This window comes from Cervus canadensis, chromosome 24 (assembly GCF_019320065.1).
Source record: "Cervus canadensis isolate Bull #8, Minnesota chromosome 24, ASM1932006v1, whole genome shotgun sequence".
Taxonomy (NCBI): Eukaryota; Metazoa; Chordata; class Mammalia; order Artiodactyla; family Cervidae; genus Cervus; species Cervus canadensis.
This window is the reverse complement of record NC_057409.1, coordinates 2,657,209-2,680,558: the sequence shown is the minus strand read 5'-3', so window position 1 is coordinate 2,680,558 and position 23,350 is coordinate 2,657,209. Positions and strand designations below refer to the sequence as shown.

Sequence of the window (23,350 nt, the reverse complement as noted above, 5' to 3'; positions counted from 1 at the left end):
CCCCCCCCCCCCCCCCCCCCCCCCCCCCGCCATCCTGTGAGCGCAACTCTATGGTTCCGCGGAGGCGAGGCTCGCGGCGCGGTGCATGCCGGGCCGGCGGCGGGCGGGCCCGAGCTCCCATCATGGCGGCGGCCGCGGCTTCCTGGCTGTGGCTCTGGGCTGCCTTGCTTATCCCTGCGGCCGCGGTCTACGAAGACCAAGTGGGCAAGTTTGATTGGTGCGTACGGGGCGGGGGACGAGGGACAGTTCCTGTTCGGGAACTATTGTCCCAGTACCTGTTCTTCTGTTTAAAAGGAGGAGGGCTTTACCTTGCAGCAGGGCCGGCTGCATAACTTGCGGGGCCCAGGGCAAAATGAAATGTGAGATCCCCTCGTTCAAAAATTTCGAAAGAGTTCTAAGGTGGCCGCGGCAGAGCGTTAAAGCGAGAATTGGGGGCTCTTCTGAGCCAGTCCTGGTGCGGCTGTACGGGTCGCGAGCCAGTAGCGGGCTCTGCCATCCGGGCTTGCTTGAGGCTCTGGTCAGAGGTCACGCTTCTCCCCGCCCGGCCACGTTTCTGTGACTGTCAGCTGTTGGATTTGCTGGGTGTCCGACGTCGACCGCCTTCAGCGAAGATCCTCTTTCCCCACCCTTCCAGCCCAACTCTGCCATGGGCTCAGAACAGGGCCGCCCAAGACACCAGCCAGGAGGCGCCATTCATTCATTCTTTCCTTCACTGACTGGCTCACTCACTCTCTCTTCATTCGTTCATTCATTCAGCACTTTTGTTCATTCACTCACCCACTCACTCACCCAGCCAGCCACCCACCCCATCCTTAATGAGGCCAGGGAATGGGCTTACTTTTGCTTGAAATGTCAGTTTGCCACTTAAGCATTGTGTGATCTCAGGAAAATGACTTAACCCACTCTGTGCCTCGGTTTCTTGATCTGTAATTGAGTTTACTGACAGGCCATTACCTCCCACAGTAGCTGCAAGAAAGAATAAGGCAATTCTTTTAAATTACTCAGCGCAGTGACTGGCTCATTGAGTACAATCAGTATGTTACCAATTATTGCTAGTCAGGGAACACTTTCAAAGCCTAGCTCCTCTGTGAAGTCTTTTCTTATCAAATGGATTCCCATGTTTGTTGAGTGCTTCTTGTTGGCACAATGGTCGTTCTAGGTGCTGTGGATGCAGAGATGGAAAGGAACTCAGGCTGGTGAGGGGGCAGATATATAAGTACATGATATAAAGCAGTGGGACAAATGCAGCATAAGTCATGTGGTTTTTTTTTTCTTTTGGTGGGTTGCGGGGAGTGCTGTGGCTTTTGGGATCTTAGTTCCCTGACCAGGGATCAAACTCATGCCCCCTGCATGTGAGTCCTAAGCACTGAACTTACGGAGAATTCCCATAAGTCTCATTTTTAATGATGTGGGCAGATGCTCACAATATAATATATACAATTGACTCTTGGACAATGCAGGGGTTAGGGATGCAGACCCTCTGTGCAGTCGAAAATCGAGTGTAACCTATAGTAAGCCGTCTGCGCCTGCAGTTCCACACCCACAGAGTCAACCAACCATGGGTTGTGTAGCGCTGCAGAATTGACTGTAGAAAACAACCAGCGTAGGCAATTCCCTGCTGGACCCCATGTTTACAGTGCGGGGGCCCCAGGTTTGATCCCCAGTTGAGAAACTAAGACCCCTCAAGCCTCAAGGTGCCACCAAGAAAAGAAAGAAAACAACCAGCGCGTAAGTGGATCTGCTCAGTTCAAACCCGTGTTGTATATGTTACACATGTACAACATGTCATCCAATTTAGCAGAATCCTAGGTATATGCAGTTTATAAATTGAAAAGTAAACAGAAATACACCAAAATGTTAAATGTTTATTGCTGAAAAAAAAGTTTATGGATGATGGTATTTTAGGCATTTTTGTTTTCTATTTTATACTTTTGTGTATTTTTCGTGTTTTCTTCAATAAGCAGGCATTACTTTCATAGTCCAGATAAAAGATATCAGCATTTTAAAAGAGAGCATGGGATTTAGACTTAGAAGATTAGATTAGATTTAGATTTAGACTTAATTTTGCATCCTAGTTCTAACAGCAGTTTGTTGATGTCAGTGGACTTTGGTGTTCTCACCTCTAGAATGAGAGTAATAGTATTTGCCCTCTGTACTTCATAAAGTGTTCAGTGATTACAGTGAGATTTAAGTAGGTTAAAATACAGATGGAAACTGTCAGATGTCATATAAACCTGTCACTCTATACTGGTATAGTTTCTTCTTTTGTAAAAAGTTAGACCAGACAGTGTAACAAGGGAAATTCTGTATAAATGTTATGTGTTTAATTTGCTAGAAGCTGCATTCGTAAACAGCAATATGCAGCTCACCTCTTTTGTACTTGGTAGTGTGCCGGGGAAGCTCATTGCATTCCCTTTATGCAGAGATAAGAGTGTTGAAAGTGATGGGATATATTCCAAGAAAAGTATGAGTAATGAGTCAGATGCATCCTGAGCACCGTGTGGGTTAGAACAGGCTGCAAAGAACAAAGGCCTGACTCAAATCTGTCAAGTTTTGTTAGAATATTTGTATAATTTTTCTCCAAAGGTCAGTGAAAATAAAAGGGAAAGTTGGATTTGTGTGCTCATTGACAACAGGGTTCACGTCTCTTCTCTCATGTGTAATATGAGTGTCTAGTCCCACTATTTTTTTTAAATTTTTTTAAATTAAAAAATAGTTGCAGCACGTGGGATCTAGTTTCCTGCCCAGGAATCAAACCTAGATCGCCTACATTGGGAGCACAGTGTCTTACCCACTTGACCACCAGGGAAGTCCCTGGTCCCACTATTAATGAGTCCAGAGAAGACTGTAATTTTGTTCTAGTGGGATTTAGGCCAGGTGCCCTTTTGGGTAAAGTAAATACGTGCTTGCATTTAGAAGGAAGAGTGTTACATTAGGTATTAGGGTGTATTCTCTCTTCTTCTTCCCTTTGTTCCTGAGTACATTGCCTGGAAATCTTGGTTTTGGTCAGATCTCTTCATTAACAAACATTTCTCGTGCATCCCAAAACAGGTGTGATGGTGATAACTTCCTGTATTTGTGCAGTTGTCTTTTTTCCAAAGTGTCCTGTGCAACGATGGCATTGGCCCCTTCCATTTCCCTGGCCTCTTTCCTTAGGAGACAGCAGTATGTTGGGAAGCTCAAATTTGCCTCCTTGGAATTTTCCCCTGGATCGAAGAAGTTGGTTGTGGCCACAGAGAAGAATGTGATTGCAGCATTGAATTCTCGGACGGGGGAGATCTGTGAGTGGACTGTGTAGGCGGGTAGCTGGGGATGGCGTGGCTGCCTGTGGTGAGTCCAGGATGTCCTGTGGCTGGAGACGCCTGCCTGCCTGATACCCCGCCCCTGGGGACAACATGGCCGAAAGACGTCTCTTTTACTGGATTCGGATCATTTATTTATTTTTCAGTTTTGCCATCTTTGAGTATTTAATATATTCCTATAACTGGCCTTTGAGTTTATTTCCTCAGCCCGCGTCCTGACTGTTCCTAAGTAAGATACTGCTGCAAAAACCACATTTTTCTATTAAGATTTTACACTAAAGCTTTGGATGTTCCCCCCTCCCCCACCTCCAATTATCTATATTGCCTTTGTGGATGTTTTTAGGCATTAAAATCATGGAAATGTGGTTTATAATCACTGCTTTGCTTGTGAGTCGTAGAGATTTTGTGAATTTTGTCTTTGTCCGTTTCTGTATTGGGTGGGGTGGGGTGGGGATGGGAAGAGTGTGAGCTCAGATCGGCACGGCGTGGCTCCCCTGGTTACCCAGGGAGTGGGGGTGGGTCACTGCCCACCCAGGGTAGTCCTTCCCTGGACACTTGTGTGCAAGCAGAGGCTCCCCGGGCTCTCTCCCGCGCGCTCCCTGGGGGCCTGGCTGCGGCTCACAGTAACGTCTTGCTCTCCTGCCTCCCAGTGTGGCGCCATGTTGACAAGGGCTCGGCAGAAGGGGTGGTGGACGCCATGCTGCTCTGCGGGCAGGGTAGGTGGAGCCTGGCCTTGTCCCTGTGACGGCGTCAGCGCCCTCTCCTCTTTCCTTGGTGCCTTCCTTTGTTCAGGGTCTGGGAGGGAAGGGAGTAGGGGTGTTCCCAGCAGGAAAGGACAGGTGCAGTTTCTATCTGCACTTGTACATGGGAGGTGAGGCCACTGGTCACAGGCCCTGGGAGGCTCCAGACAGCGCAGCAGTTTGGGAGATGATCTCACGTAATCTATTCTCTTCCAGATGCAATCACTGTGTCCAATGGAGGCCGGATCATGCGCTCCTGGGAGACGAACATCGGGGGCCTGAATTGGGAGGTTACCCTGGACAGTGGCAGGTAGAGGGAAAGAAGCTGAATTTCGTCCTTGTTTGGTTAAAGGCTTCGCTGGAACACACATTCTATGTGGACAGCAATTCTGGGCCTTTTGACTTTTTTTCCCAGGGGGAGAAAGCACCAAAGAGCCAGAGAGCATCAGCTGTCCATTCTTGATGTCTTGAGGTTATGGGACACGTGCTTACTCAGCATTTATTGAGTACCTGTTAGAGGCAGAGTTCCATGCTGGGTGCAGTGTTCATTTCTGGTATCGGTTGCTTTTCCTAATCTTACCACGACATGAGAGCTTTGCAGTGTTCTAGGTATGAGAAAGTGAAAGTGGAGCTTAGTCACACAGTCGTGTCCTACTCTTTGCAATCACATGGACTGTAGCCCGCCAGGCTCCTCTGTCCATGGAATTCTCCAGGCAAGAATACTGGAATGGGTTGCCATTTTCTTTTCCAGGGGATCTTTCCGACCCATTGAACCTGGGTCTCCTGCATTGCAGGCAGATTCTTTACCAACTGAGCTACTAGGGAAAGATTCTGGGTATGAGGATGGAGTATAAAACTTCCTGTGTTTTAATTTTATGTTTAAAAGCCATTTGAGCTACTGTTTCAGCTACATCTTGCTAAAGTTGTTTAAATGATGGAGTTGCTTGCATTAGGTTATACATCTTCTGATAGTAATTTATTAGGTAAGGGCTTGGGGGTGCCCCCAGGCAGTGGGAACCCACTTGTGAATGTGAAACAGTTTCCATCATCAACTAACTCCATTGTCGTTTGGGTGAGGCAGGCATGGAGCCTGCTGATGACAACTGTCTGATGGCTGCTACGGTAGAGGGTTGGCCTGGCTACTGTGAAGTCCCAGGGAGAGAAAGGAACAGCCCTTAGGAGGTCAGGGAGGTCCACAGAGACAGCATAGTCGAGTGGCCGAAGGTACAGTCTTTCAAGTCAGAGCCAAGATTCGGGTCCGGACGCGTTTGACCCCAAAGCCTGTTTCGTTAGCTACCGAGCTGTGATAGTCGTGTCCCGGCTCGTCCAGCCTGAGGCCCAGGAGGCTCGGGCGCCGCTCACCCCATGCCTGTCCTCAGTTTCCAGGCCCTCGGGCCGGTCGGCCTGCAGGAGGCGGTGAGGTACGTTGCAGTCCTGAAGAAGACCACGCTTGCCCTCCATCACCTCTCCAGTGGGCACCTGAAGTGGGTGGAACACCTCCCCGAGAGGTAAGGCTGCCTCCCCCCAGGTGGTGGCCACCTCTTCCTGCTCTGTACCAGCCCGTCTTCCTCCTCGAGAGTCAAGTGTTTGAATCCTGTGCAGGGTCCAGGGCTCTCTGGCCGCAGGCCTGGTGGGGAGTGTTGGGAGCCGCAGTGTGCCTGGCCTGCCTCAAGGGGGCAGCCTGACTCAGATGACGGTGCCCTGTGTAGTCAGGCCTAGCATTACCACATCTTAACTTTTTTAAGAAAAACTAGAAATCTCACTGTTACATGCTGAATCTCAGTTCTAAATGTTGACAACAAATTCAAATTAAAAAAAAAACTGAGCCAAACAATACCCATCTGAGACGGCTAGTTTGTGACCGCTGGCCCAGTCCCTGGCCACCGCTGGCCGGGTGTTGGACCCCTGAGGGTGGTCCCGTCCTGTGGTTAAAGCTATGGCTCCCTGCTCTTCCTTCCCTCTCTCAGTGACAGCATCCACTACCAGATGGTGTATTCCTACGGCTCGGGGGTCGTGTGGGCCCTCGGAGTCGTTCCCTTCAGCCATGTGAACATTGTCAAGTTTAACGTGGAAGATGGAGAGATCGTTCAGCAGGTACAGTCTGGCTGGAGGAGACTCGTGAATTGCGGAGGGGAGCAGGTACAGCCCTTCTTTGCACTGGAGTGCAAAAGCCGGGTGAATGCAAAAGCCACTCAGGGTCCCTGATGCTGGGCACTTGAAGGCTGCCTTCTGCTCATCAGGCATTTATTTAGAGCCCACACATTTGCACATGGTGCTCTCTTGGGGTGGCTAAAAAAAAACTGCATAGATCTGTTCATTGCCTGTATTATCTTACAAGGTGATACTGAAGGTGGTAATGTGAAACCGCGTGTGACAAACGCAGTAGAGAGATGCTAATCGGAAGGGTCAAGTATCGCTGCCTGCGGCTCGCAGCCTTGCTGGCACTGTGGCCGCGGCTGCCCTGCTGCACCTGAGACACTGGGGCAGGGAGGAAGTGGCCATTTCTGTGCTCAGTGCTCAGAACTGAGCGCTGAGAGTGAACTGCAGCCGGACTTCACCAGGACGAGAGAAAAGCGTCCAGTATTGAAAAGGGCGGCCTGGTTTAGTGTTCAAACCACCAGAAGGCAGAGCCCGATCTTCTCCAGCTGTGGAGCTCTCGGAGGCTGGGAGGGACGGGAAGGACTCCTTCACAGCCCCCCAGGAAGACCCTCTGAGCCGAGCCCCTCCCCTGGGATCTGGTGGTGACGGGCTGGTGAGCTGAGACGGAAATGTGAGCGTCCCCAGGAGCCTGCTGTCCTCTCGTCTTCCGTGTAGGTCAGGGTCTCGACCCCCTGGCTGCGGAGTCTCACCGGGGCCTGCGGTGTGGTGGGCGAGGCTGTCCTGGTGTGCCCCGACCCGAGCTCACGGTCCGTGCAGACCTTGGCCCTGGAGACGGAGTGGGAGCTGAGGCAGATCCCGCTGCAGGTGAGAGGCTAGAGCTGCTTCCCCGGCCTGAGGTGCTGCCTTGGCCGCTGGGAAAAGCCTTTCTCCCAGGCAGCCCCTTTGAGGTCAGACCTCTGGCGGAACTGGAATGAGGGCAGACGGGCCACTCTCCCCCTTGGAGAGCCTGAACGAGAGCTTCCGGAGCCCCGTGCCGAAGCCTCGGTACTTTCACTGGCAAAGTGGGACAGAGGCCGCCAGCCTGGGACAGTCCGTCCCCCGCCCTCTCCGGGCCCTCAGCTTCTTCCTTCTCGTCTCCCAGTCTCTCGACCTAGAATTCGCAAGTGGGTTCCAACCCCGGATCCTGCCCACACAGCCCAGCCCGGTGGATCTGTCTCGGGCGCAGTTCTTCCTGCAGTTGTCCCCAAGCCACTATGCGCTGCTGCACTACCACCACGGCATCCTGAGTCTGCTCAAAAACTTCCCGCAGGTAACCGCAGGCAGTGTGGCGCCCTAGGATTCAGGCGGGTCTAGCTGAGGCCTGGATGCTGGAAATCCCTGCCTTTGAATTTGGAGATACTTATTCAAGACAGAAGGCCTCTTTCCATGAGTGTTTTGAGAGGGGTTAGCCTTAGAGTAGAAATGGAATACTTTGTTCTTTTGAGAGTTACAGAGGATTTTTGGAGTAAAACTGGTACCTTCCTGAATGCACGGGAGAGTGGGCACGTTAATTAGAACTTCCTGTAGATGCGGAGAGCGGCACTGAGCTTGCCTGTCCTGGAGGTCCGGCAGGGCCTGGCTCAGCCGTGGGTGCAGTGGGGCTTCCTCTGCCCTCAGTGCTCTGGCCATCATGCTCCAAACCTGGGAACGTTTTTAACTCAAGGCCATGAGTTCTGGTGGAGGCGACCCTACGACTGCAGGCTAGGACAGGCCCTGTTTAGGGACTGGCACCTGACTTTACCCGCAGGCTGCCCTGGTGAGCTTCGCCACCACTGGAGAGAAGACAGTGGCTGCAGTCATGACCTGTCGGAATGAGGCGGTGAGTATTGGGAAATAACAGCGCTTGGCCACATGCGGGATCTTAGTTCCCTGACTAGGGGTTGAACTCATGCCCCTTGCTGTAGAAGCACTGAATCTTAACCGCTGGAATGCCAGGGAGGTCCCAGGGTTTTCTTTCCTTTATCTTTGCTGGAAGCCCTGAGAACCAAAAGCCTGGGCATGTTCACCTGGTCACTTTGAACCGGGGCAGGGGTGGGGGGAGCAGGAGGCTGTTCTCCTTTGTGCCCAGGAGTGGGACGCCCTCACAGTCATCTGGGACTGTTCCGGGTTGCGTGGGGTGTGTGGGTGGGATTTGCCCTCTCCCAAGGACTGAGAAGACCTGGAGGTGGAAGCTTCGTTTTGGTGGCTGGGAGGTGACCCTTTGGCTGTATTTTCTCTTTCTCGTTTCCATAGCAGAAGCCTAGCGTTTCTGAAGATGGGTCACCTGGGAGCTTTTCGGAGAAGTCTGGTCCCCAGGTAGGGTGTGGTCTTGGGCAGTGCTGGACCTATCCATGGGTGGGGCAGGCCCCCCGCCGTGAAGCTGGAGGATCGGTCCAGGCTGGGAACCGGTCTCCTCGAGGCCCCAGCCTCAGATGGGGTTTTCTAAGTTTTGTGAATTAAACCGTGCTTCTCTTGATCTTTTCCAATTGGGAGATTAGAAAGTAGAATTCCTAGAATCTGTTCTTAAGTGCGTTCTCCTCTGGGCCTCCGTCTCCTCATGTCTTGTGGGGTCCCCGCTGGCGGAGTTGAGGGTTAGTCTGAGCGCTGCCCTGAAGCAGAGTGTAGGGCGCTGGCCGGAGGCACGCGTTTCTGTCGTGGCTTCCGTCTCCTCGGCTTTTCCCAAGGTGGGGTGTGTGTTCCCTGCCTCCGGTCTCACCAGTAACTCCTCGAGAAGCCTCCCCACGCTCCTTGCTTTTCTGGAGTGAGTGTGGTGGCTGTAATTTTACTCACTCACTCACGCTCCTTATTTCTGCCTTAGGATTTAGCTTTGCTCTCTGGCCCCGGGTCCTTCTCCAGGATGTTGCCCGCCCCCCCAGCCCCACCCAGGTTCTTGGACTGCTCGGGGACTTTGCTTTGCGGGACTCCTGTAGTTGAACCTTGTGGTCTGTGCCCTAGGACTCGCTGGCTTGCTTCAACCAGACCTACACCATCAACCTCTACTTAGCGGAGACGGGCCGGCGGCTGCTCGACACCGCAATCACCTTCAGCCTGGAACAGAACGGCACTCGGCCGGAGCGGGTAGGTCGGGGCCTGGGGGCTTCTCAGCCTGGGGCTTTCTTTCCTTGGGCTCGGCTCCGCACCACAGGTCCCAGACGTGGACTGTAGTTCTGCCTGAGCCACTAGCTTGCCAGAAACGCCTGTAAATACCAGTAAAAGAAGTGCCATTTAAGCCAAGCTGTCAGTGTGCTGGGCTCCATGCTAAGGTTTTCACTTACTCACTGATGGGTTCAATCCTCCTGATGAGGGACTTCCCTGATGGTCCAGCGGTTAAGTCTCTGCACTCCCAATGCAGGGGACTTGGGTTAGATCCCTGGTCAGGGAACTAGGTCCCACATGCCACAACTAAAGATCTCACTTGTGGCAACAAAGGTCCCAAGTCCCACAGCTAAGATGGGGTGCAGGCAAATAAATATTAAAAAAAAATCCTCCTGGTAGCCTTCTGATTACCACTGCCCTAGCCTCGTAAACGAGGAGGCCGTGCCTGGTGAGACTGAAGACGCCGCCGCCGCCCAGCCTTGCCTCTCTGCACGTTCAGTGGTGCTCCTCAGCCTCCCTGGGCGGCTGCTGCTTAGTCTCCAAAATGGAAAGTCCACTCCGGGCCTCCTGCTGACTTTGTGGGGTGTGATCGGTGCACAGTGAATGCTCGTGTGGCCGAGACGGTCTCAGGCTCCTCCGTAGAGAGGACCCGGGCTGGCTGCCTGCACTGTTGCTGTCAGCTCCTTAGGATGCACGGTGTCTGTAAGCGGAGTCCAGGAAACGCTGTGTGGTTTGGACACGCAGGGATGCCGTGACCTGGCCTCTGACCTCTCCTCATGCTTTGAATCTTGGGGTCTGGGCTCTGAGAGGCGTCTGGACTCCTGCCGACTGCAGGGCTCTTGACTGTTTGGTTCACAGCTGTACATCCAGGTCTTCTTGAAGAAGGATGACTCTGTGGGCTACCGGGCCTTGGTGCAGACACAGGATCACTTGCTGCTTTTCCTGCAGCAGCTGGGTGAGTGGGCCCCATTCAGCCCCTGTCTGTGGGCCTGCCCGTGAGTTGCATTCAGACCTTCATCTGGGGCTGTGGCCAGACTTCCAGGAAGGGTTCAAGTGCAGTGTATCCTGCCTGTTTTCCCAGAGCTCTACCTAGGGACCTGTCTTTGAATAATTCCTTAGCACTCGTGGGCGGGAGACAGAACGCTCCTCACTTCACCTCCTGACCCCAGCCCCCGGCTCCGCCATGTCTCTTTTTGGCCCGAGAGCCTCCGAGAAGGGCCCGTTCAGGGGACGGCGGAGGCGGGCTGAGTCGGGTGACCTTGGCTTCTGCAGCAGGGAGGGTGGTGCTGTGGAGCCGCGAGGAGTCCCTGGCCGAGGTGGTGTGCCTGGAGATGGTGGACCTGCCGCTGACTGGGGCGCAGGCGGAGCTGGAAGGGGAGTTTGGCAAGAAGGCAGGTAGGAACGGGGGGGCCGGGAAGCAGAGCTGCTGGTGGGGGGCTCTGGGACCGCCGGCAATCCTGTGGCCCGCACCCCTGGCTTCCGGGTGTGGCCGCTTTGCCGGTCTGTTCTGAACCAGCTCTCTGCCCCATTGCCAGTGCGTTTGTGCCCTGGTGGCTTATGGAACCACTCCTCTCCGAAAGGAGTGACTTGTGACTCTTTCTAGGGAGAGATCCCAGTGAAAAAGAGTCTTAACGTAGCATCGTCATAGCTGCTTGTTTGAGGACCTGAAATCTGCCAAGCACCGTGTCAGGCCCTATACACCTGTTGTCCCCAAGGCAGGAGTCCCACCTTTCCAGAGAGACTAGCTGGGTTCGCCAGGTTCTGCGGGAATAGGCCCTTGCCCTCCAAACCCGGCCATGGTCCCAGCACCCAGTGAACTTGCTTCACTCTCCCTTGGGTCTGTCCTGCCCCCTGCCCCCGCGTCCATCCGCCCGGCCAGCCAGCTGGTGTTTGCTAGGAGCCTGCTCGGGGCCAGCCACCCTGCTAGGCACCGCGGGTGTTCTCAAGCCGAGGATTAATGTGCCTTTACTGTTTACTTCCGCTGCCGGGATCCAGCCATCCAAGGTAAAGCCCGCCTCTGCTGCCTTGTTGCTCGCTGCCTGCTCACACGGCTGGCTTCCAGGCCGTCGTTTGTTGACCTGGGCTTGCTCGGTGCGGTGTGTGCCGCGTGCGCGGACTGCCTGCCTGTGACTCGCCCCGTGTGCTTGCCGCTTCTCTCCCTTGAGCCGGGGTTGATGGATGTTGGCCGAGGAAAGGCCCGGCCCTTTTCCCGTGAGCGCTCTGCACCCGCCCCGGGGAGGTCCCACGTGTCCCTCACGAGGTCTGGTCGTGGCAGCAGCCCAGTGGGTGCTGTGCCCTTTTACAGACGGGGAGCTGGAGGCTGCAGGGTGAAGGACGTTTCTCAAGTCGTGTCCGACTCTCTGTGACCCCATGGGCTGCAGCCCGCCAGTCTCCTCTGTCCGTGGGATTTCCCAGGCACGAGTACTGGAGAGGGTTGTCGTTTCCTTCTCCAAGGCCACCTGGCCTGTAAGCAGTGCACCTGGGATGTGAATCCCGACCTGCAGACTCAGAGGCTTTGCTTCTTACCGTGCTGCCTTGCCGCGGTGACCGGTCTCGTGTCCAGAGGAGATCTGAGGGTGGTAGTCTCCTAGACGGAGGAAGGGACGGAGTGAAAGGGAACCCTGGGAGCAGGCTGCAGGGAGGTCTCTTGGGAGCAGGTTGAGCAACTGACAACGTAGGCCTGACGCCGTGAGAAGCAGAAGTGCCTGTTGATGACGCACACACGTGCACCCCGGCGCCCCCACGCCCTGCCCTCATCCGGCTCTGTCATGGCGCCCCCATGCCCTGCCCTCGTCTGGCTCTGCACGGTGCCCGGAGGCCTTCCGCTGGCCGTTGTGGATGCGGGCTTGTGGTGGAGACGCTTGTGGCACAGCTGCACCCTGCATGGCTGCCCCCTGCCCTCCTAGTCTCCTGTCCCGAGACTGCAGGCGGGCGGCGTGCTGAGAGCCCTGTGAGTAGGTCTTTGAAGTTCCCGCACGGCTGTGCCTGGGTGTGAGACTGTTGGCATCGGACATAGGACTGCTCCTTGGGCTCGTGGCCTGGGGTGTGGATGACTCGAGTGCTCCGGAGGAGAGGGAGAGAGCCCTCCTTAGGGGGAGCAGGTGCCTCCTCTCTGGAAAGCCCCAGTCCGCCGAGGAGAGAGCCTCAGCCGTGGTCCCTTTTCCTTGACACCAGACGGCCTGCTGGGCATGTTCCTGAAGCGCCTGTCCTCCCAGCTCATCCTGCTGCAGGCCTGGACCTCCCACCTCTGGAAAGTGTTTTACGATGCTCGGAAGCCCCGGAGCCAGATCAAGAATGAGATCAACATTGACACTTTGGCCAGGGATGAATTCAACCTCCAGAAGATGATGGTGATGGTGACGGCCTCGGGCAAGGTGAGCCCTTCAGAGGCCCCGGGAGGGGGACAGGAAGCCCGGGACGGGAGCTGGAGCCAGTTCTGGTTTTCAAGGACAGACATAGTTCTGGGTCAGCCTTTCTGGTAGTGAGCCCGGTGTTTATCTTGCAGCTTTTTGGCATCGAGAGCAGCTCCGGCACCATCCTGTGGAAACAGTATCTCCCGAACGTCAAGCCAGACTCCTCCTTTAAGCTGATGGTCCAGAGGACGACTGCCCACTTCCCCCACCCGCCCCAGTGCACCCTCCTGCTGAAGGACAAGGTGAGCCTCCGTCGCGCCTCTGAGCCCGGTGGGTGCGGTTTTGTGTTTCGTAACTTCATTTGGGCCTTTGGGATTCTCTGAGAGTACAGGCAGAGAGTCAGGGCTTAGAGCTATGTTTTCTTCCAGTTTTTTGCCTGAATGGAGCCCCCTCCCCCCCGGGGGTGGGAGTGGCTGATGAAGAAGTGACTATAGCGTAGGTGTGATGTCACCAGGTCCCTAGTAAGCCAGCCCTGTTTCTCCCAGACTCAGGAGGCTGTCGGTACCTAGAGGGCGGCTTGCTCCTTTCCCGGTGGTGGAGGGCAGGACACCAGCTGTTCATGCCTCTGTCTCCCAGGGAGCAGATGGCTTTTTGCACATACATTCTGCTGTCATCGGAAAGGGGGCCAGGTAGACATTTCATCTGTTCCTCAGTGTGACCCATTCTTGGCTTTGGGCTAGAGGCAGTTACACTTTTACCCTTTTGGCACATCGGCCTTCAGACGCGTTCACCTTCAGCCAAAGCTCTGTTTTCCACAAGGCGGGGAAAGACGAAGGATCCTCTGTGGCTGAGTCAGGTCCCCAGTTCCTTAGGACTTGCAGTCTCTTCCTGTCGGAAGCTGACCGCTGCGTGCCCATTTCAGGAGACGGGAATGAGCTCGCTCTATGTCTTCAACCCCATTTTTGGGAAGTGGAGCCAGGTGGCGCCCCCCATGCTGAAGCGCCCCGTCTTGCAGTCTCTGCTGCTGCCCATCATGGATCAGGACTACGCCAAGGTGCTGTTGCTGATAGACGACGAGTACAAGGTATGCGTCTGCAGAGGCTGCAGGACCCCTCGTCGGTGGTGGTGGGGGAGCCGGCAGGGCGCTCACACCGCAGCTCGTGGGCCCCAGGTGGGCGCTGTCTGCAGTCAGCACGCGTTGGGGCTTGAAGGGCTGCTCTAAGCAGCGCGATGGCTCTTTCTGCGTTTGTGAAAACTGGGTCTCTTAAGAGAACTCAGTTTAAGCCCTGATTGAATTCAGCAGGCTTTAATCCCTTTAAGATTTGTTTTATTCTTAAGGCCCTTTTTGATGGGAAACAGTGAAAGTCTGGAGAATCCATGCTTAGGGGTTCCTTTTCCTTTAACTTTTTTTTTAAAGCCAAACATTTGTTTGATTTATTCGGCTGAACCTTAGTTGCGGCTTGCAGGATTTTCGATCTTGGTTTCAGCACACAGGATCTTCAGTTGTGGGATTTAGTTCCTTGACCAGGGCTCAGTCCAGGGCCCCCTGCACTGGGAACGCGGAGTCTTAGCTACTGGACCACCAAGTCCCCCTGTAACTTTTCTCTGGGGTTTTCCAGGTCACAGCCTTTCCAGCCACTCGGAATGTCTTGCGGCAGCTCCATGAGCTTGCCCCTTCCATCTTCTTCTACTTGGTGGACGCGGATCAGGGGCGGCTGTGCGGATATCGGCTCCGGAAGGTGGGCAATGGCGTCCTGCTAGGACCCGTGGTGGGAGGGGTGTAGGTAACAGGAGTGAATTATGCTGGCCGTGGTGGTGTAAGCATAGATGAGCATCATCGTGCTGTCCAAGGCCATCATTCTCGTGTTTGTGGAGCAGGCCTGGTCGCTGCTGCCGTGGAAGGAGCCGGGCACGACAGACAGGGTCTCGGCCCCTGTGGAGCTTTCACTCCACGTGCCTCTCCTGCAGCAGGAGAAGGAGTGTTTTCGCTATCCTTAGGGTGGGAGGTGGGAATGGTGAGTGAACAATAGCGTTTTCTGTACGAAGGTGGTGTTATTGATCCACTCTTAATCGAATGTGAGTTTTGAATTTTACTTCTAGAATTGGGATCAACTTGCTCCTGTCCTGACATACTTGAGTCTAGCTCTTGCAAATACTGATTCACGCTGGCTCTGAAGTCCTGCTCTGAGCTTCACAAGGGCTGGCCTTGGCCCCGAGAGCAGGGCCGTGTCAAGGGCTGATCTGAGATGTGTCCTCTCCAGCGGGTCCTGCCATCCTGTCTGTAAGCCTGTTGGAGAGGCTCAGACCTTGGACCTGGCTGCCCGTGCAGGAAGCCTGGCTGTATCACTTGTTCACTTTGCGTCCTCGGGCAGATGACTTCCGTCTGGTCTTCTGTTTTCTTGTCTGTAAGACAAAACGGTAATAATACCATGTCAGAGAGTTTTTGTGATGCACTGGAGAGTTAATATGTGTAAGTCACATGAAGAAGTGCCTGGCACACAGTACATGCCACATAGGTTTCACCTGCTGTTGTTTAAAAAACATAGTGCCCTTTCCCAGCGTTTTGTAATAGCTAACCTTCAGCATAAACAGCATAGTGATGGTCTGTCCAGAAAGCGTGCTCTTTACCCGGTGGGTGAAGAAACACTGTTCTTCTAAGTTGATGAAAAAGAGACCTTGAAAGAGTTCTTCGTGGGTAGGGGGTGTGACCCAGGGTGCGGGTGTCATGGACCAGTGGAGCCCTGAGGTGTCATCCTAAAGACAGTCGAGGGGAGACAAAGGAGGCAGAGCTCCAGAGGGAGCCAGCGGGGGTGGGCTTCCAGGCTGTGGACCCCGGGGCTCCCTGATGACCTTGCTCTCTGGGAGGGTTTTAGTGAACTCTGATGTTTTCATAGGAGTCTGTGAAATGTTTTCATTGGAGCCTTATTTTTTTAATAAAGATTATTATCACTAAAAAAATCTTTTAAAAGAAGTGCCATGTGAATACATTCTCACAGTGAGAGGTTGCATTGGTACAGAGTTGCGTGAGCAAACCGTGAAGGGTTCTTTCAGCCCCATCGCCAGCGACTTCCCTGGCTGGAAGGTGCGTCAGTGGCCCGCACGCCTTCCGTGTCCCGCTGCCGTGCCCACTGCTGGGGAGACGACCGCGCGGTCCGCGTGGGCCGGCGCGGCGTGTGTACATCTTACCTGAGCTGGAATTGAGCCACATTCAATCAGTAGGACATCTGCTGTGTTCACTTGATGTGTTTCTACCTCCTCCTTTTGTTAAACCCACATCTGATTAAAACAGCCCTGAGAAGAGTGCAGAGCCCTGCGGTTACTGCTCAGGGGCCCCTCACAGGACTATGGCTGTGCACACAGCAGTCAGATCGGGAGGCCCCTCTAGTCACTGCCCGCCCCCCATCACTTAGGGCTCCATGCAGTTCCATGTGTGGAGGTGTAATAATGCATTTAACCATACAGGCTTATTGGTTTCTCATGACAGTAAAGAGCATTTCTTGTCACATTCTGAGGTCCCTGCCAGCTTAGTGGTTCTCTGCCGGCTCCGTGTAGGGACCTTAGATGTTAGTAATAAGTGGTGAATTTTCTTTGAATTAGTCTTACTCAGATAAACAGTGGGATACTACTGACTGTTCCGCTTCTTTCACACTGGCTCTAGTATTTCTTTTTTTGTTTGTTTGTTTGACAGAAAGTAGGCTTTATTGGCAGACGTGAGTGAGGAGGGGTGGCTCTGAGGTCCCCATGGGTGCAGGGCCCGCCCCGTATGCAGAGGGCCACAGGTTAGGGTTGCGTTTGGCCCCACAGCCATGCTGGAGGAGCTGCTTTCCAGCCGCGAGGCCTTCAGGTTCACTGCATCACACTTAGTAAAGCTGTACTTCTTGGAGATGTGGATCTGCTGGCAGCCAGGGAACTTGAACTTGGCTCTGCATTGGGTCTCAGCCACATGCCCCTTGTTCTGCAGCTGGTGCAGATGGACTCCATGGCTTGGCTGACCGCTGCGCCCTGGGGCTCTCCAAAGGCACCGCGCTGTGCTGTTTGGAACCTTGGACTGGGGACAGCATGGGGTCAGACACATGTCCCCCTGGAGAGGACTGTCTCCCAGGTCCCCTTGGGCAGCCCAGACAAGCAACAGGTGCCTCCAACTGCCCAGGAGGCTGCTGTTCGCAGCCATTGCACTTCAGGCCTCACTGGTTTTCTTACTTGAACCAGGAGTTCCAAAACCTCTTCCCAGACTAGATCCTTATTGATGCTTCTCTAGGACCTCTGATCCCTGTCCCCTCCTGCACAGAGGCGCCCGCTGAACTACAGGATGGGTCTTGCTGCAGCTGTCGTGGGCCTAAGGGTACCTTCCTGATGATCAGTGCCGGTTCCTTCTCTTTGGCCCCACCCCAGGACCTCACCACTGAGCTGAGCTGGGAGCTGACCATCCCCCCGGAGGTGCAGCGCATCGTCCAGGTGAAGGGCAAGCGCAGCAGTGAGCACGTGCACTCGCAGGGCCGCGTGATGGGGGACCGCAGCGTGCTCTACAAGGTACGCGGAGGGGCCGGGCTGGGGCTCCGGCTCTGCGGTTGGCGGAGGGGGCGCTTTCTGCGCGTTTCTTAATCCCTCTGAGCCTTAACTTTCTGTCTGTGAGACGGGCCTGATGTGTGCCCCCCCCGGTTGTGGTGATGATCACACGGGGTACCACCCAGTGCCGGCACATGGCCACTGCCCAGCAGCATCATCTGTTAGGACTAGTGGTCGTGCTGGTAGACCTTTCTGGGCATAAGCCTTAGTCGGTCCATCAGAAACTCCATCTGTGATCCAGCATCCTCCTGAGTGGGAGATGGAGAGGTGACTCGTCAGCAGCAGAACCATCCTGTGAGGGAACGTAATCCTTAGGGTGATGAGCATGAGTTACAGCCACTGGCAGAGCAGAGACGGAGTTGTAGGAGGAGGTGAGGCCTAGAGGGGAGCAGGTTTTGGCAGGCGTAGACCAGGAGCTTGGCTTGGGGCGTGTCGAGTTTGCCTTGAGACGTCTGAGAAGTGATTCTGACACAGCGGTCCATTAGTTGGGTCTGGAGTTCAGGGGGAGGCCTGGCTTTGACGTGTAAACGTGGGCGCTGCCAGCCCCTACAGTCCGGAAACCGTCAGACTGGCTGAGATCACCAGGAGAGCGTGGACAGATGGAAACATCTGGAGACTGGGGAGTGGAGGACAGACCTGCAGAGGGGACTGAGAAGGAGCGGCCACTGAGGCAGAGGACAGATGGGGCCTGGGCATCCTGGACGCCAGGGGGTGAAGGCGTCTTAGGAAGGGAGTGATCACCCATGCTGCCTGGTCTAGTTGGTCAAGTTAGATGAGAGCTGAGACCTCTCCATTGCTGTGGTAGTTGCAGGGCCCTGGTGGAGAGACGTCAAGTTGCTGGACCAGTGTCCTTCCATCAGGAAGTGGGCCAGCTTGGGTTGTGTCTTGAGTGACTGTTTGTTTGTGACTTGAGCGAGTTGCTTAACTACTTTAAGACGTTTCATCTGTGAAGTGTAGATGGTAACTTCTGTTTGCAAGGATGTTTATGAGAGTCAATGAAATGATGGCGGCCAAGTGCCTGGCATGGCTTCCAGCCCCCAGTGGACACTGAACAAGCACAATGATGATGACCCCTGAATAGGAAGTTCTTCCACCCAGAAAAGCTGCTTCCTCTGCCAGCCGGAGGGCTCTGTGCCCCTCCCTGCCCCGGGCTCACAGTGGGGTGCCACTCACGGAGCGCCACTGTGGTTCTGAAGGAGCTTTTCTCTCCATCTTCCCAGAGCCTGAACCCCAACCTGTTGGCCGTGGTGACGGAGAGCACGGATGTTCACCACGAGCGCACCTTCATCGGCATCTTCCTCGTGGACGGTGTCACGGGGCGCATCATCCACGCCTCCGTGCAGAGGAAGGCCAAGGGCCCTGTCCACATCGTGCACTCGGAGAACTGGGTGGTGGTAAGGCGGGCGGGTGACCTGGGCCTGACGCAGCCTCGGGGGACTCGGCTGGCCTCCTGCAGCTACGTCCTCTCCTGACGTCTTGTTCGGGAAACCAGTCGCTGCTTGGTGTTTTCATAGAATTCAGAGCCCCTGGCTGGCAGCAGAGGGTGCTGGGTAGGGGGCTGGGACGCCTAGATTTGATCGTGCTCTTCCATTTTCTGACTGTATAACCTCAAACTAGTTACTTAAGCTGCCTGTGTCGTATCAGAGGGGTAACGGCAGTCACCTGCTCTGGTCGAGTTTAGAAGAGCGCCTGGCATGTAGAAAGCACTCAGGTGTTAGCTGTTAGCCTTCTGACTTGTCAGACACTTGCCAATTCATTTTTTCTTGGAGTGCACCTGGATAGTCCAGATGCAGCTACCCTGAAGGTTAGTGAATTCAGTGAAAGTGATGGTCACTCAGTCGTGTCTGACTCTTTCCAGCCCCATAGACTACAGTCGATGGAATTCTCCAGGCCAGAATACTGGAGTGGGTAGCCTTTTGCTTCTCTAGGGGATCTTCCCAACCTCAGGATTGAACCCAGTTCTCCCGCCTTGTAGGCAGATTCTTCACCAGCTGAGCCGCCAGGGAAGCCCAGCTCAGCAGGAGGAGGAAAGCTGCGTGCTGGTGGCTTTTTCCTCCACGGACGTGCCTGTGCATGTCAGTTCCCCTTCCAGCCCCGCCAGCAGCCGGGCCCTGAGCAGTGTCCCCTCCTCTCCCCGCAGTACCAGTACTGGAACACCAAGGCCCGGCGCAACGAGGTCACGGCGCTGGAGCTCTACGAGGGCACGGAGCAGTACAACGCCACGGCCTTCAGCTCCCTGGACCGCCCGCAGCTGCCCCAGGTCCTGGGGCAGTCCTACATCTTCCCGTCCGCCATCAGCGCCATGGAGGCCACCATCACAGAGCGGGGCATCACCAGCCGCCACCTGCTCGGTGCGTGCGCCGCGCCCTCGGCAGCCTTGCTGGGGGCGGAGCTGGGATCCGAGAGGAGGGCTTTGTTTCAGCAGAAAACATTCCCCAGTGGGGCTTGCGGTCCGTGACAGAGCGGACACGCCCCCCCTCGCCCTCGGTTCTGATGGGCCGTTTTCACGGCGCCTCTGCTGTTTGCCCCTTGCCCAGAACGTTGCGCCCTGACGGCGGCCCTCACAGGTGGCCTGTGCAGATGGCTGCAGAGACTGGCGAGGTGTAGGGTCTCACCTTTGTGTAGTTCAGATTCAGGACTCAGTGCCTGCAAAACAGGCTGCTCCGTCCAGTTGTTTCTACCAAAGACGTTTGGAGCTCTGAGCTTTGACAGACCCTCTGCACCACTGTTTTACCCTCAGAAGCGAGGAAGATGGCCCTCTTAGCGGTTCCCCCGTTTAATTCCCACTGTTCCTGAAACACGCGATCCTGCGGGACCTCATGTTGCCAGGCCCTTCCCATCTCCTCCCCCCATCCCCTCCCCCATGTCCCCCTCTCCCCCCACCCCCACCCTCCCGCCCCCATCCTGCACCAGCCTCCCTGCTGCCCTAGCGCACATGCTCGCTTTGGCAACAGCGAGGAGCCCTGCTGAGCTGGGCGGGTGCTACTGCGGGACAGGATGGGGGATGCAGAGATCCAACTGCCTACACTCTTTTCTCTTTCATCATTCCCTAGTTCTTGATTCTAGAACTTTATTTTCTGATGTCTCAGGATGATATGTGAAGCAACTAGTGTCTTCAAAAGTGAGAATCTTCCTACAGACCCATGTGTATTAAGATTATTGTCTTTGACCATTGAAGGGCAACTCATTGACCTGTATTTTGGTTTTAAACTGTATTTTGATTTCTGTGATAAGGACATTTTTGTAAGTAGCCCTAATCTAGGATCGGGTCCACGTGAACACTCACTTCTGTTGACTTGTCTCTGTGCAGTTGGGCTGCCTTCCGGAGCGATCCTTTCCCTCCCTAAGGCCTTGCTGGATCCTCGCCGCCCTGAGATCCCAACAGAACAAAGCAGGTAGGCTCTTGTGGGACGCGCCGAAGGCTGCGACGTTAATGAACTCTGCCTGTTGATGATGTTTGGTCCTCTGTCTGCTGTGCTGTGGACATGGCCGTGAACAACTCTGCCCTCATGGAGCTTCCATTCTAGTCGGGGAGGCGAGATGGACAATAAATAAGATAAACAAGTGAAATAATGCTAGATGCTTGTAAATGTTAAGGAGAAAAAACTCTTATAAAAGGGGCGGGGGCTAGGAGGGGTGGTAGGATTTGAGAGGGTGGCCTGGGAAAGCCCCTGAAAAGGTGACATTCGAGGAAGGACTTGAAGGAAGCGAGAAGCTGGCCTTGTGGATGTCTGAGGGAGAACCTTCCAGGCGGAGGAAACCCCATTGCAGATGCCCTGAAGTCATGTTTGACGAGTTATAGGGAGGGTTGGAGGCCACTGCGGCTGGAGCAGCCAGCGGTGGGCACACTGGGAAATGAGCGGAGGGAGGTGACCAGGTCCAGGTCATGTGGGGAGGACGGTAGCTCGTTACTGAGAGTATCCATTTTTAAATTTCTGGCCATCATCTCTGTGTGTTTTCGTGCCTCTGTCCCGAGTTTCCTTCCCCAGGGCTGTGAGGAACTGTGGGCAGGGTGAGGAGGCAGTAGGTATGTCCTTGCGTGTAGGGGAGGGAGGAATATGGTTCGGAGTGAGGGAGGCTGCGGCTGTGGACTGAGCCAGTCTGGAGTGAAGAGCTGGGATCGGCCTCCTGGCTCAGTGTTTTGGTTTTAAGATGGCCCTTGCTTCCTTTCATGTGAGATACCGGTTGCCTGTGTTTTTCTACGTTCAGAACAAGGCAGGACTCCAGGTCTTACTCTCCACACAGCTTCCTTCCTTGCAGTCCTTCCTAACACTCAGCTGCTCAGAGTTTAGCCCCCTGGCGCATGGAGGCCTCAGAGGAAGAGCTGAGGCTGATCTGTGGCCTGGAAACGGCCCAGGGCTCAGGGCAGCCGGGGGATCCCTTTACCGCAGCTCTGAACGCGATCCTGGCTGATGTTTTTGCAGAGAGGAGAACCTGATCCCGTATTCTCCAGACGTGCAGATCCACGCAGAGCGGTTCATCAACTATAACCAGACAGTTTCTCGAATGCGAGGTATCTACACAGCTCCCTCGGGCCTGGAGTCCACTTGTCTGGTGAGTAGAGCCCCCGGCCCAGCCTGTGCCCCCTCGTCCATCCACAGCCGCCCTGTGTGACACCTGCTGTGTGCTTCCCTCTTGGGAAAATGACTGAGGAGCCTGTCTCCTTTCCGACCGGAGTCTGCGGCCGTGGCGGCCCCCAGCGCCTTTCTCACGGTCTCTCGCTCCCTCTGCCCTCCAGGTCGTGGCGTACGGTTTGGACATTTACCAGACTCGTGTCTACCCGTCCAAACAGTTCGACGTCCTGAAGGATGACTATGACTACGTGCTCATCAGCAGCGTTCTCTTTGGCCTGGTCTTCGCCACCATGATCACGAAGAGGCTGGCGCAGGTCAAACTCCTGAACCGCGCCTGGCGATAAAGGCCTGAGACCCCCCTGCCAGAGAGCAGAGGGCCGAGGGGAGCGAGGGTCGGGCGCCAAGCTCCAGCGGCAGTACCGGGTTGGGGGGGACATGCGTGAGGCGCTCGCCTCAGCTGAGCGCTGTGGGAGGAAGACGGACTCCCGTGGAGACTGCTCTGGGGATGCGTCTGCTGAGGAGTCTTCAGGGGCGGACAGAGGCTGGACTCGGTCAGCCGAGACCGCAGAGCGTCCTGACGGACTTTGCCCTGAGCCCCAAGGCTGCCGTCATCCCCTTCTGTGCCTGTCCACCCATGTCACTGCTTGATAAGACCTCCAGCAGACCTCTTTCGTGAGGCCTGCTTAAATTGATGTCGGTTTGCCTCCTGTCTCCCAGGTGTATCTGGAAAGCCTTCTCCTTGCTTCCAAAGTCAGAAGGAACTCTTACTGATAACTCTACCTTATAGGTGCGTTTGCTGTTTTACACTGGGGAGAAAGAAGAGCCACACTTAGCTGAGGTTTGAGAACCGATCCAGCCTCTCATGGCTTCTTTCCAAAGTAACTGTGGGTCAAGAAATCTATATTTGTGTCAAAATTTCTCTTAACTAAGCCTCTCATTTCATGTTCCCATTCATGAATGGGCCAGCTGGCCTTAGATTCAGTTTATCGAAAACCAGGTGCATAGTAGTATCTTTCTTTGTCAGTTGTTGTTGAAGCTCTTCTAAAATGTGTCAGAGCTGAGGCCTTTTCAGAACTACTGAAGTGTCTTCACCTTGAAGGGATTTTAAGGGAGGAAGGCAAATCTGCCCATTTTACAGTCTCTTTCAACCTCTCATTTCACCCTCAGGCTGACCTGATCATCTTATAACCCAGTTGGAAAAAGTTGTCCTTGTTTAAGAAACCTCATTATTTATGTTTGGTTATGCGTTAATGTGTGGGTTACTATACTTCTTTTAAAATCAGCAGCTTTTAAATCTTGTCTCTAAACAAGGGGCGGAAAGGGTAGGGGTGGGACCCAGGCGTCTTGGGGATGTGGCCTTGTTGCCTGGCTGCACTGTTGTCTCTGCTGCAAATTGAAGATGGCCTAAAAATTTCCCCTGTTGGTGGGTTTGGGGACTGATGGAGTTTTTCTCTACTGTGAAGAATGAAATGTACAGAGAGCCCTGTCGGGAGAGAGGTACGTTTAAGTGTCCGAATAAAGTGAGTGACGAGTGACACTGTTCAGGTCCTTCTTTGTGGCTTTGGAACGTCACATTGAGGCCACTGCTCCCTCGGAGGGGA

General features: G+C 54.6%; 1 protein-coding gene, 1 non-coding gene and 1 pseudogene across 11 annotated transcripts; 2 read left to right on the top strand and 1 right to left on the bottom strand.

Annotated features, from left to right (window-relative positions):
* The first annotated feature begins 65 nt into the window (after positions 1–65).
* On the top strand, positions 66–23,286 carry EMC1 (ER membrane protein complex subunit 1). 10 transcript variants are annotated; one of them, XM_043445711.1, is made up of 24 exons: positions 66–217; positions 3,157–3,281; positions 3,953–4,018; positions 4,259–4,352; positions 5,422–5,550; positions 6,010–6,136; positions 6,857–7,006; positions 7,284–7,451; positions 7,929–8,000; positions 8,417–8,476; positions 9,116–9,238; positions 10,115–10,211; positions 10,529–10,651; positions 11,252–11,260; positions 12,431–12,630; positions 12,762–12,911; positions 13,532–13,693; positions 14,229–14,348; positions 17,002–17,139; positions 18,396–18,569; positions 19,316–19,526; positions 20,486–20,570; positions 21,600–21,729; positions 21,914–23,286. In XM_043445711.1, exons 1-24 carry the CDS (start codon positions 123–125, stop codon positions 22,091–22,093), a joined length of 2,988 nt encoding a protein of 995 aa, XP_043301646.1. In that variant the 5' UTR covers positions 66–122; the 3' UTR covers positions 22,094–23,286. The 10 variants fall into 10 exon arrangements, with proteins under 10 accessions (XP_043301646.1, XP_043301640.1, XP_043301641.1 ...); XM_043445705.1 differs by having other exon boundaries at positions 13,532–13,780; XM_043445706.1 differs by having other exon boundaries at positions 8,414–8,476; positions 10,532–10,651; positions 13,532–13,780.
* Positions 6,465–6,599, top strand: LOC122426929. The gene has a single exon (XR_006265281.1). It is a non-coding gene; the product is annotated as a small nucleolar RNA SNORA43 (small nucleolar RNA).
* Positions 16,699–16,815, bottom strand: LOC122426916 (annotated as a pseudogene).
* Positions 23,287–23,350: the final 64 nt, after the last annotated feature.